Below are 17,040 nucleotides of genomic sequence, written 5' to 3'. Positions count from 1 at the left end.
TAAGCCGAGACTTAGAACCCACTGTACCACACAGGCTGGAAGGAACACTTTCTCCAGGGAGAGGGAACAGCATGGCAAAGCCTTGAGGAGGTCAAAAGCACACATGACCCAGAGCGACTGGGTGTGAGGGGCTAGGGGCAGGCCGGGGCTGAAGGGCTCCACCTAGTCTGGTTCTGGGGGTGGGGCCAGGCGGGAGACGGGGAAGGGCAGGCCGGCATTGCCAGGGGAGGCCACGCCGCCAGCCCCTCCCACCCCGGGCCCAGCGCCATGGCTGCCTGATGCCTTCTTGGTCTAGGTTGAGCCTAAGCCAAAACCTGGGCTACTACTTCGCCAAAGATGAGTACCAGAAGGCCTGGAACTGGTGGGATCTCAGCCTCCACGTGCACGCGCCCCCCATCCAGCCTATCTCCCTGAAAATCAACCAGTACGTCGAGGTGCAAATCAGGAGCCAGGACAAGATCATCTTCCACTTCACCCACCACAAGAAGCACATTTGCTTAAACCTGGGCACCAAGTACAAGGTTCGGTCCCAACTCCCCACCTTGTCTGCCAGGCGGGGAACCGCCTGCTCCTGGGCCACTGCAGGCTGGGGGTGGTCCACGCCCTGGTCTCCGGGCAATGTTCTGTCTCAGCCCAGCCCCAAGGGAAACGAGGCCAGCTTCAGGGACCGACGTGTGAGCATGTACAAAGGCCATCATTTCCTAGAGGGGTGGGATGTGGAGGGTGGGAGGGAAGTTCAAGAGGGAGGGGACACTGACAGCCAATTCACGTTGTATGGCAGAAACCAACATGACGTATGTAAACAAAAAAGAGGCAATCAGCTAACATCCGAACACCCTGAGATTCAGAGCTGAGGAAGCTGACATCCTCATCCTGGACAGGCCCCAGGGGAGCCCCAGATGGAGGTGGGGCTCACGGGCAGACATTGGCCCCCTGGCTGTGGCAGGGCTGTCTTCTGCTGCGCTAGGGAGTCCGTGGGGAGCAGCCAGACGCCCCCAAGAGGGCACAGCCTTTGGTTTGGGGTCAGGTTGGCATGTGGCCTCAGCCCAATCACCGTAGCCCGTGTGTCCAGAGGCACGGGTCAAGTGTCTTGGGGAAGCAGAAGAAACGTCACTGGTGGCAGGACTGGGCACTCAGGTTTACCCTGGAGAGACTCGGTCCTGGAAGGGTCCAAGAAGACTCTGCCCACAGGGTCCCAGTCCTGCCGTGGGGGACACGTGGTATCCGGACAACATTAATCCTCACCCAGCCTTCTGTGAATTCCCCCAGTACATTACCCTGGAGGTGCTGAGCGAAATGAGAAAGAAATCAGTCCTGGAGATGGAAGTCAGTCCCACGGCTCAGAAGATCCAGATCCTTCTGGGGAAAATGAGTAGGATCCTGAGGCTGTTGACCATCCCCGACTTGGAAAACTTCATTTGGTGTGTCAAGATCTTGCCAACAAGGCGACACAGGTCCGAGCAGGAGCTCGCTCCCACCAAGCTCAAGCCATCACCCAGTTGTCCCAGATGGGCTTTGGCAGGTGCTGAATGTCTGGGGGAGGTGGAGTGGTCAGAAGCCCCTAGGAAACCCCCAAAGCCCTAGGCTGTATCTCATGAGAGCTGGTTTGTAATTTGGTACCTACCACAGCTCCTTGGTTTGGTGGGGCAGAGTTCGGGGGGGTAGGGGGCAGAGACAGGGCTGACAGCATCTGTGGCTGGGCACAGAAGACTTAAGAATGTGCCCTGAGGGTGTCAGAGGCAAATTGTTTCAGAGAATACATGTCAACACCTGTCCCGCTGGCTTCTACTGGTCATTTGAATGCAGAAGTTCTTCCTAGTCCTTGGGTTGACTCAAGACACAGACTATCTCAAAGCCTAGCTCCACCCATTGTTGACTGTGTGACCTTGGGCATGTAGTCTCCTCCCTCGGTTTCCTCACCTGTAAAATGGGTCTAGAAACAGTAGCCTCACAAACACCCCCTCTTCCGCCCCTGCCAAGTCAGAGGGACACTCACTCAGTAAAGCAGTACCAGCCTGCAGCCAGTCCCTCAACTGGGGGGGAGCGGGGAAGCCCAAAAGGACCCACAATCAAAGCCTCTTCAATCTCTGGGCCCCTTTTGGTCACTGGTAACAGTTACCAACTCGAATAAGTAAAGCAAAATGGGAAATGTGTGATCTGGGTGGAAGGTGCAGTGGGTCTCCGGTCCAGAAAGGACTGGTGTGTGGGAGGCCTCCAGAGCCAGGACTATCATTCTCAGCTCAGCGACACTCGTCTTATTCCAAAGACGTGCTTTCTAGGCATCTCAGTTTGTGTGGCTTTGTCTCCTGATCTTTCTCAAAGACTCCAGTGGTCTCCGATTGGCCTGGCTTGATTAGGTCACTCTTGGTTCAATCCAGTGTGCTAGGGAGGGCGGGGTTATGTCTTCTAACCATAGCTCCTAGTTGATGTCAAGCATGGGGAGGGGCACTTTGCTGGAGCAGCCGTGAAGAGACACCCCACGCCCAAGGTAAGAGAAACCCAAGTAAGATGGTAGGTGTTGCAAGAGGGCATCAGAGGGCAAACACACTGAAACCATACTCACAGAAAACTAGTCAATCTAATCACACTAGGACCACAGCCTTGTCTAACTCAATGAAACTAAGCCATGCCCGTGGGGCAACCCAAGATGGGTGGGTCATGGTGGAGAGATCTGACAGAATGTGGTCCACTGGAGAAGGGAATGGCAAACCACTTCAGTATTCTTGCCTTGAGAACCCCATGAACAGTATGAAAAGGCAAAATGACAGGATACTGAAAGAGAAACTCCCCAGGTCAGTAGGTGCCCAATATGCTACCGGAGATCAGTGGAGAAATAACTCCAGAAAGAATGAAGGGATGGAGCCAAAGCAGAAAGAATACCCAGCTGTGGATGTGACTGGTGATAGAAGTAAGGTCCCACGCTGTAAAGAGCAGTATTGCATAGGAACCTGGAATGTCAGGTCCATGAATCAAGGCAAATTGGAAGTGATCAAACAAGAGATGGCAAGAGTGAATGTCGACATTCTAGGAATCAGCGAACTGAAATGGACTGGAATGGGTGAATTTAACTCAGATGACCATTATATCTACTACTGCGGGCAGGAATCCCTCAGAAGAAATGGAGTGGCCATCATGGTCAACAAAAGAGTCCAAAAGGCAGTACTTGGATGCAATCTCAAAAATGACAGAATGATCTCTGTTCGTTTCCAAGGCAAACCATTCAATATCACAGTAATCCAAGTCTATGCCCAACCAGTAACACTGAAGAAGCTGAAGTTGAACAGTTCTATGAAGACCTACAAGACCTTTTAGAACTAACACCCAAAAAAGATGTCCTTTTCATTATAGGGGACTGGAATGCAAAAGTAGGAAGTCAAGAAACACCTGGAGTAACAGGCAAATTTGGCCTTGGAATATGGAATGAAGCAGGGCAAAGACTAATAGAGTTTTGCCAAGAAAATGCACTGGTCATAACAAACACCCTCTTCCAACAACACAAGAGAAGACTCTATACATGGACATCACCAGATGGTCAACACCGAAATCAGATTGATTATATTCTTTGCAGCCAAAGATGGAGAAGCTCTATACAGTCAGCAAAACAAGACCAGGAGCTGACTGTGGCTCAGACCATGAACTCCTTATTGCCAAATTCAGACTTAAATTGAAGAAAGTAGGGAAAACCACTAGACCATTCAGGTATGACCTAAATCAAATCCCTTATGATTATACAGTGGAAGTGAGAAATAGATTTAAAGGCCTAGATCTGATAGATAGAGTGCCTGATGAACTATGGAATGAGGTTCATGACATCGTACAGGAGACAGGGATCAAGACCATCCCCATGGAAAAGAAATGCAAAAAAGCAAAATGGCTGTCTGGGGAGGCCTTACAAATAGCTGTGAAAAGAAGAGAAGTGAAAAGCAAAGGAGAAAAGGAAAGATATAAACATCTGAGTGCAGAATTCCAAAAAATAGCAAGAAGAGATAAGAAAGCCTTCTTCAGCTATCAATGCAAAGAAATAGAGGAAAACAACAGAATGGGAAAGACTAGGGATCTCTTCAAGAAAATTAGAGATACCAAAGGAACATTTCATGCAAAGATGGGCTCGATAAAGGACAGAAATGGTATGGACTTAACAGAAGCAGAAGATATTAAGAAGAGATGGCAAGAATACACAGAAGAACTGTACAAAAAAGATCTTCATGACCCAGATAATCATGATGGTGTGATCACTGACCTAGAGCCAGACATCCTGGAATGTGAAGTCAAGTGGGCCTTAGAAAGCATCACTACGAACAAAGCTAGTGGAGGTGATGGAATTCCAGTTGAGCTATTCCAAATCCTGAAAGATGATGCTGTGAAAGTGCTGCACTCAATATGCCAGCAAATTTGGAAAACTCAGCAGTGGCCAAAGGACTGGAAAAGGTCAGTTTTCATTCCAATCCCAAAGAAAGACAATGCCAAAGAATGCTCAAACTACCGCACAATTGCACTCATCTCACATGCTAGTAAAGTAATGCTCAAAATTCTCCAAGCCAGGCTTCAGCAATATGTGAACCGTGAACTTCCTGATGTTCAAGCTGGTTTTAGAAAAGGCAGAGGAACCAGAGATCAAATTGCCAACATCCGCTGGATCACGGAAAAAGCAAGAGAGTTCCAGAAAAACATCTATTTCTGCTTTATTGACTATGCCAAAGCCTTTGACTGTGTGGATCATAATAAACTGTGGAAAATTCTGAAAGAGATGGGAATACCAGACCACCTGATCTGCCTCTTGAGAAATTTGTATGCAGGTCAGGAAGCAACAGTTAGAAATGGACATGGAACAACAGACTGGTTCCAAATAGGAAAAGGAGTACGTCAAGGCTGTATATTGTCACCCTGCTTATTTAACTTATATGCAGAGTACATCATGAGAAACGCTGGACTGGAAGAAACACAAGCTGGAATCAAGATTGCCGGGAGAAATATCAATAACTTCAGATGACACCACCCTTATGGCACAAAGTGAAGAGGAACTCAAAGTCTCTTGATGAAAGTAAAGTGGAGAGTGAAAAAGTTGACTTAAAGCTCAACATTCAGAAAACGAAGATCATGGCATCCGGTCCCATCACTTCATGGCAAATAGATGGGGAAACAGTGGAAACAGTGTCAGACTTTATTTTTCTGGGCTCCAAAATCACTACAGATGGTGACTGCAGCCATGAAATTAAAAGACGCTTACTCCTTAGAAGGAAAGTTATGACCAACCTAGATAGCATATTCAAAAGCAGAGACATTACTTTGCCAACAAAGGTTCGTCTAGTCAGGCTATGGTTTTTCCTGTGGTCATGTATGGATATGAGAGTTGGACTGTGAAGAAAGCTGAGTGCCGAAGACTTGATGCTTTTGAACTGTGGTGTTGGAGAAGACTCTTGAGAGTCTCTTGGACTGCAAGGAGATCCAACCAGTCCATTCTGAAGGAGATCAGCCCTGGGATTTCTTTGGAAGGAATGATGCTAAAGCTGAAACTCCAGTACTTTGGCCACTTCATGTGAAGAGTTGACTCATTGGAAAAGACTCTGATGCTGGGAGGGATTGGGGGCAAGAGGAGAAGGGGCCGACAGAGGATGAGATGGCTGGATGGCATCACTGACTCGATGGACGTGAGTCTCAGTGAACTCCAGGAGTTGGTGATGGACAGGGAGGCCTGGCATGCTGTGATTCATGGGGTTGCAAAGAGTCGGACACGACTGAGCAACTGATCTGATCTGATCTGATCTGATGGGGAGAGGCAGTTGTTTCTAGAAAAGGGGGGTTTGGGAGCTGGGTGGTCCTGTACAGCATGCCTTTTCTACGTCCCTGAGACACTGCAGACTTTCCAGAATGACCCCAACTGCAGCCTGAACCAAAAGAGTGTGGGAAACCCCTTCTTCCTGGCTCAGCCTAGCAACTAGCCAATCCCTGCTGTGAACAGACACACAAACCCTACTTTTGCAGCTGGGCTCTCCTGCCTCCAAATCCTCACCAAAGTCCCATCCTCACTCCAAACCCAGACAACTGTGTGCCTGGGGTGGGTCCGGGGTGGTCGGGCTGGTAGCAGCGGGCCCTACCGGTCACTTCCCCTCTGACTCTCACATCTTATTGGCACGTAGCATCACCAGCTAGTACTACAGTTACTTTGCTGCCAGGCGTTAAGCCACAAACAATGCCAGTGACCACTGTGGGGAGCGAAGCGTCACGGGCCAACCTCCACATTTACGGAGCTTGTTGGTTTACACCTTTGATGGGTGTGGGCAGGGGCCCCTTCTCTTACCAGGCGCTGGAGACAGAAGCTCTGGGGTCGAGTCTCAGCGGCAAATAAATCCTCCAGGCCTGCCCACATCTCAAAGCCCCGACATTTCTCCCACATGTGCCATGGAAGCCGATGGTCCTGGTGGGGGTCTTAGCACCGCCACATGCCAGCTGTGTGACCTCAACCAACGCAGGGAGCCCCTCTGGGACTCCATTCCCTCCTCTCTAACAGGAGGGCAACCACAGAACACAGCTCGCAGCTAGAGGATGAGAACAGATGGTGTTTGGGAAGTGCTCGGAGTGGGGCTTCCCAGCTGTGAGCGCTTAGGATCATCAGCCAGTGCCTCCCCTGGTCCTGCTCCTTCCAAGAAGCCCAAAAGCGTGACTCACCCCATTAATGCAGAGATTGTCAACAGGTGGTCTCAAAGAGGCATTGGGCTTGGTCAGCTCCCTGTTTTAAAATATTCTGACTTCCCTGGTGGTCCAGTGGCTAAGACTTTGCATTCCCGATGCAGGAGTCCCGGGTTCTATCTCTGATCAGAGAACAAGATCCCGCATGCTGCTACTAAAGATCCCGTGTGCCACAACTAAGACCCAGCACAGCCCAACAGATAAATAAATATTTCTTCAAAATCTTTAGGGACTTCCCTGGGTGGTCCAGTGGCTAGGACTCTGAGCTCCCAACGCTGGGGTTCCTGGGTTCAGTCCCTGGTCTGGGAACTGGGTCAAACATGCTGCAACTAAGACCCAGAACAGCCAAATAAATGAATAATAAATATTAAAAAAATCTTTAACCATTAAAATATCTTGTTGCCAGCACTTACTTAGATGCGATATTTCACAGAGATTTTTTGCATTTCTGACTTCTCTTGCAGCTGTTGCTCTGTGTGAGTGTTATCATGGACCAGACAGAATAGCCCAGCAGCCAGGGACTACTTCATAAGGAAAAGTGAGGCCCCTAACCGATGAAGAATGTAGTGAAAGCAGCCAGGTGACTGGGAACTAGAAAAACCCAGCCCCCACCCTCTGTGTTAGCTTGCTAGAGCTGCTGTGGCAAAGGACCACACGCTGGGTGGCTTACACAACAGAAACTGATCGTCTCAGTTCTGGAAGTCAGAAGTCCAAGATCAAGGGTGTGGAAAGAATGTAGCCCAGGCCCATCTCCTAGCTTCTAGGAGTTCCTTTGTCTCTGGCAGTCTTCATATGGCCTTCTCCCTATGTGTGCACCTCTGGATCAAATTTCCCCTTTCCAGGGACTTCCCTGATGGCCCACTGGTTAAGAATCGGCCTTGCAACGCACAGGATGTGGGTTCGACCCCTGGTCTGGGAACTAAGATCCCACATGCCAAGGAGCAACTAATAAGCCTATGAGCCACAACTAGAGAGCCTGCGTGCTGCAACTAAGAGCCGTCACGGCCAAGTAAATGTTTGTTTAATTTCCCCTTTTTACAAGGACACCAGTCATGCTGGATGAGGGACCCGCCTCTTTACAGTGTCTTAGGCAACTACATCTGCAACAACGAGCTGGTTCGCAGACACTTGCTGCTTGGATAGCAGGAGAACTCACGAGACAGCAAGTGCCCCCTGACCTCCCCCCACCCCCGCCCCACACCACTGCCAGGACAGTGTGGAAGGAAAGAGACCCCCTTCCCCTGTGCCTGGCGGCACAGCATCAGCACGCTACAGAGCCTCACTTTGCACCAGCTGGCGGTGGAGAAATGTTCTCTGGGCCCGGCTCCAGAATCGCAAAGCAGGGCCAAAAGGGGGTGAATTTGGAGGTGAGAGGCACTCCATGGATACTGACACACAGGATCTTCCTTCTCCCGCTCCAGGATTAATGAAGCACGGAGAATCACACACACACACACAGACACACACACACACACACACACACACACACACAGAGTCAGCTTGGCCAAGACGGAAGCAGCTGCAGTCACGCCAAGGCCAGGACACTGCCAAGGCAGTGCACCAACACTTCCTGCTTTGGAAACAACAAAACCTCTGCACCTCTAAAGCTTCCTCTTCTCATTCCTCTGGTCCTCCGGCTTCTGGTCTGTCCCCCACACCCGCATTTCCAATAGAGCCCTCTCCTGCTCCAGTCAGACATGATGCCTTCTGATGCTTACACTCCAGGACCCTGATGGATACAGAGCATGAGCAGTAAAGAGATGGGGCTGGACACATAGATGCGCAGGGGTCTGAACAGCCTGTGTGCTGTCAGGAGTTGTACGCAAAGGGAAAGGAGAGCGTTAGTAAGCCTAGGTTCTGGTAGTAAAAATACCTCAATATTCCCAGCAAGGAATATTGAAAATGAGGGTCTTGACTCAGGGCAATGGCATGGTAAATAGAGGAGGGGAGGGAATAAAGGAGAGGGGAAGGAGGGGTAGAGGACAGGCAGGACTTGGTAGGAATGGGACGGGGAAGGGAAGGCTATGTGACTTGGGTCCACGGGGATTCTTTCAACTGGTACTTACTGAGCATCTACTGCAGGATCTATTCTAGGCACCAGGTACAAAGCCGTCAACACAACAGAGCAGCTTACAACCTGCAGTGCGGAAGACAGACAATAAACTAGCAAAAGACACCATTTGTTGGTATGAAAACAGGTGAGGGAACAGCAAGTGCTGGAGATTGGGGGCTGCTGTGTATATCCCAGGGTTCTGCAACTCCACCGCTCTCCACATTGGATAACGGTGTGTTGTAGGAGGCTGGCCTATGCATTATAAAATATTTGGCCATTCAATAGCACCCCACTCCAGTACTTTTGCCTAGAAAATCCCATGGACGGAGGAGCCTGGTAGGCTGCAGTCCATGGGGTCGCTAGAGTCGGACACAACTGAGCGACTTCACTTTCACTTTTCACTTTCATGCATTGGAGAAGGAAATGGCAACCCACTCCAGTGTTCTTGCCTGGAGAATCCCAGGGACAGGGGCTGCCGTCTATGGGGTTGCACAGAGTCGGACACCACTGAAGTGACGCAGCAGTTGCTTCTCCAGCTATTAATAGAAACCAATTAAACCTCTACCCCTATGCACACATACACACCAGTCATGACAACCAAAAACGTCTTTCGATGTTGCCCAATGTGTTCTTGGTGGCAGGGGCAGGGGTCATCTTACTGAGAACTACTGTTGTAGATCGTGTTTGGGTTTTCTGTTTTGTTGTTTTATGTCCCAGCACATGTCTTTCTTGGCAAATGTCCCACATACTTGAGAACAATGTATTCTGCAACGGTTGGGTATTCTGAATTAAGCAATGAGGAGGCGCAGGGACATCAACTCTGGTCCATTCTATAACTAACCTGGTGGTGGTTTAGTCACTAAGTCGTGTCCAACTCTTGAGATAGATTTATTAAAAAAAAAAAGTCAATGCCAATGCCATGAAAACAAGCAAACAGAAACCTTAAGAATTTCTACATTAAAAGAGACTAAAGAGATGTAACAACCAAGTAACATGTAAGCACTTGGGTAAGAAAAAGCTATGAAACATTTTGGGTAACAACTGAGAAAAGTGAAATATGGACTACATAGGAGACACTACTGATTTTTTAAAAGTGTGATATTGGTATTAGGGTTATGTAGGAGACTGTGCCAACTGTTTGGAGATGGATGCTTAAGTATTTAGGGGTAAAATGTCATGATGCCTGCAACTTGCTTTCAAATAGTTCAGCAAATGAACGTGAAAGTCGCCCAGTCATGTCTGACTCTTTGTGACCTGACCCCATGGACTATAGAGTCTATGGAATTCTCCAGGCCAGAATACTGGAGTGGGTAGCCTTTCCCTTCTCCAGGGGATCTTCCCAACCCAGGGATCTTATCTGTAAACACTGAGATGAGACTATGCCTATCTGTAAACACTGAGGGCAGGAGGCGAAGGGACGACAGAGGATGAGATGATTGGATGGCATCAGTGACTCAATGGACATGAGTTTGAGCAAGCTCCGGGAGATGGTGAACAGAGAAGCCTGGCGTGCAGCAGTTCCTGGGGTCGCAAAGAGTTGGACCCGACTCAGTGAATGAACATTAACAAACACCACTAATAACTGATAATTAAACCTTACCTGACTGGAATTCCCTGGTGGTTCAGCTGTTAGGTGCTTTCACTGCCAGGGCCCAGGTTCAATCCTTGTTCAGGGAACTAAGATTCTGCAAGCCACACAGCACAACCAAAATAAAAAAGTAAAACTCACCTGATTAAAAAAGTATAAAAGAGCTCAATATTGTAAGAAAAAATATTTAGAATATACATAGAAAAAATCTGGAAGCAATATGCAAACATTTACAGCAGTTTACCTTTCAAGTTTCATTTACCAAACTTTCACATTTTATGTTAAAATTCAAACACTGTAGAAATGTCTAATAGTGAACATATTTTAACTAGGAATGGTTTTTAAAATCCCAAATATGTATTTATTGGATGCCTATGTAGCGGATGCCCCTTTACCACGTGTCCAGCAGCTGCCTCCTTTCCAGGGGGCTGAGGGGCAGCAGACAGACAAGCTGGTGGAAGAACCACCACCAGAAAAAAGTGCTCCCGAGAGGAAGCAATGAAGCTCCTGCTTTCTGAGAAGCAGCCTTCCCTCCACCAATACCCGCAGGCTCCTCTGACAAATGGCCTCTTTTTAAAAACTAAGGCTGACTACTCTTTGTTCCTTCTTAACAGCAGAGAAGAATTTAGATACGGGGTTGTAAAAATACAAGACTTGTTTTTCTTGTGACTTCAATAATGCTAAAGTTCAACACAACTATATGTGCTGACGGTACTCTGGAAACTGGCAGTTTTGCAAATGAAGAAAAATTATCTTTCAACTAATGAGGCATTAAATGTTTCAAAAATGTCTTTCCACAATAATCATCTTGCCAAAAGAACCCACGCAATACCAGTAAAATGGGGGAAATGGGATTTACACTGGTGGAGAGTACCACCGTCAATACTCGGCTTGTGATACGTGTTACCGTTCTGCAAGAGGGACCACTGGGAGAAATCCAGACCAGGTACACAGGCTCGGTCTATATGACTTCTCACAACCGCGTGTGAATCAACAATAAAAATCCTAGTTAAAAAAATTCTTTTAAAATGATCCACACAGAGACTCATGAGGACAAAGTAGGAAGCAAAAATCTTTATTTCTGAAAAAATTCACATTTATTAAAAACAGCAATTTCTAGCCAAATAATATAAAGCATTTTAAATTAATTATTTGAAAGTATGTACACTCTTTGTATAAGTGAACACTTTAAACTGTACAGATTTAAACAAACAGTCATTTAGCAAACAGGTTGGATCACTATTACCTACTCAGTAAGGTCTTTGAGTGTTTCAGAAATAAAAGATTCAAAGCACAAGAATGAGTGCCATCGAATATTTTTATCCTTAAGAACATCCTCTGCTCTGTACATCAAATGAAATCAGCCATAGTACTGTACAATAATCATGCCCTCATTTCTTTGGAAAGGCTATTTAAAAATCAAATGTACATATAATATACAAAACTGGGTATTTTACAGTTTATTTCATTAAACACATATTTAAAATAGTAAGTAGAAGTGAGTAGAATCTTCCTAATTCATTCATTTCCTATCAAAGAATGAATATGGCCCCTCTTTACCTTCTACCTTCCCAAAATATACAGAGTACTAAGTAAGGTCTATCAAGCAACATCCATCACCAAGTTACACTGAGGTGAAAAGCAAGTGACCCTTTAAAATGACAGACATCAGGGTGTGTAAACTACCCGCACATGGCGGGAGTCTACTTGAAGTGGATGAAGAATACTAGTCTCACAGAGTGCGGTCTGCTGGCTGCGTTCCAGAGCCCTTGTTAGCGTTCTATCTCTAAACTAGTGTCTGAGTAACTAAAAATTCACTGTGAACCAAAAAGCAGGTGACATTTACTGTAACATCAGAGGCAAAACCAATTCAATCAGGAAACAGGTATTTGTAGGCAAACTCAAGAGATGTGCGTGATTAATCTGATGATCCCTGATATCAGGCAGTCCATTTCAAGGCATGGGCGGTCTTCACCAGTTTGTGAGTAAACTGTATTCCGCTGTCGCAGGCTGCCGATCCACAAGGCCCGCCCGCGGCACAGCCGCTGTGAACGTTCCGGACATAAAAAGTGCTCGCTTTTCAAAGAACTATGGAAATGGAAGGCGATGTGCAGAAAGCTGGTAACCCTAAGCATCGTGCATGCAACCTGCTAATTCATCAGGCTTCCTGGCCGCCTCAGTGTGCCAGCCTGAAGACGCCCTAATTGGTACCCCCCCTTCACAAACACTGCCCACTGTACCATGAAGATTCTCATTAAAGATACGCACGTATCCACCACGAGGAGGCTGCAGCCCCGGCCTGCTTTGAATGCTCTGTACCGAAGCCATTCACAGTACAGGTTCTGGGACCTTACACGAGGCCCTTGCATCTTGAAACTACCTCACATCAAACACGCAAGAAGAGAACACCCTGAATCCCCAGGAAAGCAGGACGTCTCAGAAGCAGCCAATCTACTCCAAACTAAACTTCAAAGCGAGAGGAGAAACATTATAAATAGAGTGTAGAAATAACATTTCTGGAAGTAAAAAAAAAAAAAATAGTCACTGTGGAATGCTCAGTGGTTAAAAGGACTGCAGTGTTTCTTGCTCTAACAAACCTTACTCTTAGAAGTTTCCTAATTAGCTGTATTTCCGTAAAGCTCTTTGCGGTATTTACTTTAACCTATTTTCACTGAATTTTTCTTAAGAACCATTTCCCTGTGTGCCCTCCATAAGTTTCTCCTCTTAAAAACTTACACTCCTTGCGACCACTTAAGTGAGGCAGTTATCAGCGCTCATAGACTATATAGCTTATCTTTGGCATTTTGATGTTTTTAAAAGGGAAACACAAGTCATTGCACACTTTGCTTCCATTTCGTTCTGTGATCAGCCCTGAGCGGCGGCCGTGTGGTTCTGGGGACGTCCCTCGTCCAATTCCCCGGTGTCCTGCAGCCTCCAGACCTGGCAGCCCATTCCTGCCAGCCGGCCATCTATACGCACAGCCCAATGGGCCAAGTTATTTAGAAACGGACAGTAGGAGGTTCAGCTGAAAAGCAAAGAGAAAGGCTGTGTTAGTTCCGCTGTGCAATACCATACTCAAGAAAAGGTGTTCAGGTTCTCACAACCAGAACAACAGGGCAAGTTTAAAATTTTTAAGAGACCAATAAACCTGGCTGTAAAGTAGAACCTGGACCCGTGATGGTCTGACCGAAGCAGCCCCTGGGGCACCGTGTATTGTGGGGTCCTGTGAGGAGGTACGGCCAAACCTGGACCCTTAACTCGTTCAGAATCCAATGAGGAAGACAGGAAAAAACTAGACACCAACACTGACAAAAAACAGAAATAACTCTCAGTTCAGTTCAGTTCAGTCGCTCAGTCGTGTCCAACTCTTTTCGACCCCATGAATCGCAGCATGCCAGGCCTCCCTGTCCATCACCAACTCCCGGAGTTCACTCAGACTCACGTCCATCAAGTCAGTGATGCCATCCAGCCATCCCATCCTCTGTTGTCCCCTGCTCCTCCTGCCCCCAATCCCTCCCAGCATCAGAGTCTTTGCCAATGAGTCAACTCTTCACATGAGGTGGCCAAAGTACTGGAGTTTCAGCTTTAGCATCATTCCTTCCAAAGAAATCCCAGGGCTGGTCTCCTTTAGGATGGACTGGTTGGATCTCCTTGCAGTCCAAGGGACTCTCAAGAGTCTTCTCCAACACCACAGTTCAAAAGCATCAATTCTTCGGTGCTCAGCTTTCTTCACAGTCCAACTCTCACATCCATACATGACCACAGGAAAAACCATAGCCTTGACTAGATGGACCTTTGTTGGCAAATAGCTCTCAGAGGTCCCCAAACTTCTTGGCACCAGGGACTGATTTCGTGGAAGATAATTTTTCCATGGACTGGGGGTGGGGACAGTTTGGGGATGATTCACTTGAATTATATTTATTGTGCACTTTATTTGTATTATTATTACATCACTTCCACCTCAGCTCATCAGGCATTATTAGATCCCAAAGGTTGGGGACCCCTGTAAATAACCAACTTCATCTTTCTCTATGCAGAGTGTGCTGTGCAGAGAGTTGTATGCTAGGAATTCTTTAAGTGATTCTTCACTGCACAAGAACAGGCCTGGCAGATTCAGGAGCCCCCTGCCCCCTCTGTAAAGGAGGGCGTGACACAGAGCCGGCCCGGGGAAACCAGAGAAGTCGCCCCTGTCACCGGCAGGAACGCAGCAGCCTGAGCTCTGCAGGTCTGCCGCCCCGGCCCTGGAGAGACCTGTGGCTGACTGAGCCTGGCAGTGCGTCCTTCTAAACGCAAGCGTTTTTTGGGTTTTGTTTTTTTGGGTTTTTTTTGCATTTTATTTACTATTAAGTATGCACATTGCACATTTATGAGATCTACTGGCAACTATCACTGTCCTTTCCTTTTTTAAAAAACAAATTAATTTAATTGGAGGCTAATTACAATATTGTGGTGGTTTTGCCATTCATTGACATGAATCACCCATGGGTGCACGTGTCCCCTCATCCTGAACCCCCCTCCCACCTCCCTCCCCACCCCATCCCTCTGGGTGGTCCCAGAGCCCCGGCTTTGAGAGTCTGTTTCATGCACTGAACCTGCACTGGTCATCTATTTTACATATGGTAATATGTATGTTTCAATGCCCTTCTCTCAAATCTTCCCACCCTTTCCTTCTCCCAGAGTCCAAAAGTCTGCTCTTTACATCTGTGTCTCTTTTGCTGTCTTGCACATAGGGTCATCAGCAGTCACTAATAGCAGCTGTTATTATTATCTAGAAAATGAAACGGTTCTGAAAGAGGATCAAGGAACAGTGAGGAGGATGGGTTCTCTTAGTGTTTTTCAAACTACTGGTTGCAACCCATTGGTTCACTGTTGTGAGAATAATTCAGTGGTTCACCAACAGAAGAGAGAAGAAGAGCAAAGCAACTGAGTCGCACACAGTGTGGGTGACCATGATAAAACCTGGAATTTACAGACACACGCACACACACTAAAGCACACAGCTCACGGGCAGGACTTACGTGGGAACCCAGGAGCTCTGCGTGTTCTCGCCAGACCCTCCTCCCCTCACACCTTTACCCACCACAGGCAGCCCAGGCCCGAGTCACCCCTCTGGGGCTCATTCCCACCTCACAGCCCAGCCCTCTGGCCGGCAGCCCAGCGCCCTCCCCTCACCAGGACAGGCCTCCTCCACAGCCTTCTCGGGTGATGGCTGCTTCTCTTCCGCTTGCCCAAGATCACCGGGCCTGGAGGCGGGACCAGAGTCCCCTCTGCCCCTCACTGTCATTCCCGGACCATTCTCCTTCCCTCTCCCGCCACCCTCCCCAGCTCTGGTTTTCAGACCAGGCCACGCTTCACTCCTCCACCAACCACTCCTCGGCTGTCACCTGGCCGGGCACTTTTTGCAGGTCTCAGAACGCTGTCATTTTTTTCTAAAACTACTCCTGCAAGTATTCTTGGTGATTTCAACTCCCTGACAGCTAACCTTCCAGGGTGGAGGCCTCTCAGTTCTGCGCTCCTTTCCTCCAAAGCCCTCCTCTTTCGCCAACCTCGTCAGCTCCTCAGGCCGCGGGCACCCGCCAGCTCCGTGTAACCCCTCACTGCAGCCGCTCCCTGCTGTCACAGCTCACACTGCGACCCCACAACCACCTTCCAGCTCGTCTTCCCTCTCGTCTGCCCACTCCGCAATCCTGACTCGACCAGGACCTACAGCCCGGGTTCCTCCCGCCTTCTCCCTCTCTTTCCCTCAGCTCCTCCTGCTCCTTGTCTGCCATGTTCCACAGCAACCACTACAGCCACTCCCTAATTACTTCAGATGACGTATAAAAAAGTATCTTGATTGTACACGACCCTAGAACTACAAAGACACCTTATCTTTGAAAAATAAGAAACTCATACAGCCGTAAGAATGAAGTTCTGATGCAAGCGCCAGCATAGATAAGCCTTGAAAACATGATGCTAAGACAAAGAAGCCAGTCTTCAAAGGCCATGAATTGCATGATTCCATTTAATGCACTATCCAGACTAGGCGAATCATAGAGACAAAAGTGGATTAGAAGAGGGGAGCGGAGAAGGCAATGGCACCCCACTCCAGTACTCTTGCCTGGTAAATCCCATGGATGGAGGAGCCTGGTGGGCTGCAGTCCATGGGGTCGCTAAGAGTTGGACACGGCTGAGTGACTTCACTTTCACTTTTCACTTTCATGCATTGGAGAAGGAAATGGCAACCCACTCCAGTGTTCTTGCCTGGAGAATCCCAGGGATGGGGGAGCCTGGTGGGCTGCCGTCTTTGGGGTCTCACAGAGTTGGACACAACTGAAGCAACTTAGCAGCAGCAGCAGCAGAAGAGGGGAGAATGAAGAATCTGCTAAAGGACAGGGGTTTCTCTGGGGTGGGATGAAGATGCTCTGAAATTAGACAGCGGTGATTGTTCCAGGACTTAGTGGATATACCAAAAACTATGAATTAAAAAGATGAATTTTATGGTATATGAATTATACCTCAATTTAAAAATGACCCCACTTCTCCTCCAGTTACCACCCAATCTCTTCTCTCTCTGCACAGTAGAACTCCTCAAAGACTGACCACACTCACTGCCTCCAGTCTCTCTCCCTGCAGGTTCAACGCAAACCAATCAGATGCTCACCAACCTTACTGCTCTCCTCTCTAGTCCTTACCATATACTAAACTCCTCAATGATTCTTAAAACCATAAA

At 47.9% G+C, this 17,040-nt stretch overlaps 3 protein-coding genes across 5 annotated transcripts in view; 1 reads left to right on the top strand and 2 right to left on the bottom strand.

Moving 5' to 3' along the window:
* The window catches only part of ERICH6B (glutamate rich 6B), a 53,542-nt gene extending 51,958 nt beyond the window's left edge, over positions 1-1,584 (top strand). The window contains exons 9-10 of the mRNA XM_055542200.1: positions 296-521; positions 1,270-1,584. Of these exons, the coding sequence (XP_055398175.1) occupies positions 296-521; positions 1,270-1,584 (541 nt within the window). The remainder of the gene's footprint in view (positions 1-295; positions 522-1,269) is intronic.
* CBY2 (chibby family member 2) overlaps positions 1-6,609 on the bottom strand; it is a 140,228-nt gene extending 133,619 nt beyond the window's left edge. The window contains exon 1 of one of the 2 annotated variants that reach the window (XR_008700884.1): positions 6,299-6,401. Coding sequence is in view for 1 of the 2 variants with exons in the window: in XM_055542040.1 (XP_055398015.1) it covers positions 6,299-6,394 (96 nt within the window). In the remaining variant the exon portion in view is untranslated. Of the gene's footprint in view, positions 1-6,298 lie in introns of both variants that reach the window. The other variant, XM_055542040.1, reaches the window with a different exon arrangement.
* Positions 6,610-11,387: 4,778 nt separating this feature from the next.
* Positions 11,388-17,040, bottom strand: part of COG3 (component of oligomeric golgi complex 3) — a 61,362-nt gene continuing 55,709 nt past the window's right edge. For both annotated transcript variants that reach the window (XM_055542037.1, XM_055542039.1), the window contains exon 23: positions 11,388-13,353. In XM_055542037.1, coding sequence (XP_055398012.1) covers positions 13,324-13,353 — 30 coding nt within the window. In that variant the 3' untranslated portion in view covers positions 11,388-13,323. The remainder of the gene's footprint in view (positions 13,354-17,040) is intronic.

The sequence above is a fragment of the Bubalus kerabau genome, chromosome 12 (assembly GCF_029407905.1).
Source record: "Bubalus kerabau isolate K-KA32 ecotype Philippines breed swamp buffalo chromosome 12, PCC_UOA_SB_1v2, whole genome shotgun sequence".
Classification (NCBI taxonomy): Eukaryota; Metazoa; Chordata; class Mammalia; order Artiodactyla; family Bovidae; genus Bubalus; species Bubalus kerabau.
The sequence above is the reverse complement of the archived record's forward strand: the minus strand, read 5'-3'. Positions and strand labels throughout refer to the sequence as shown.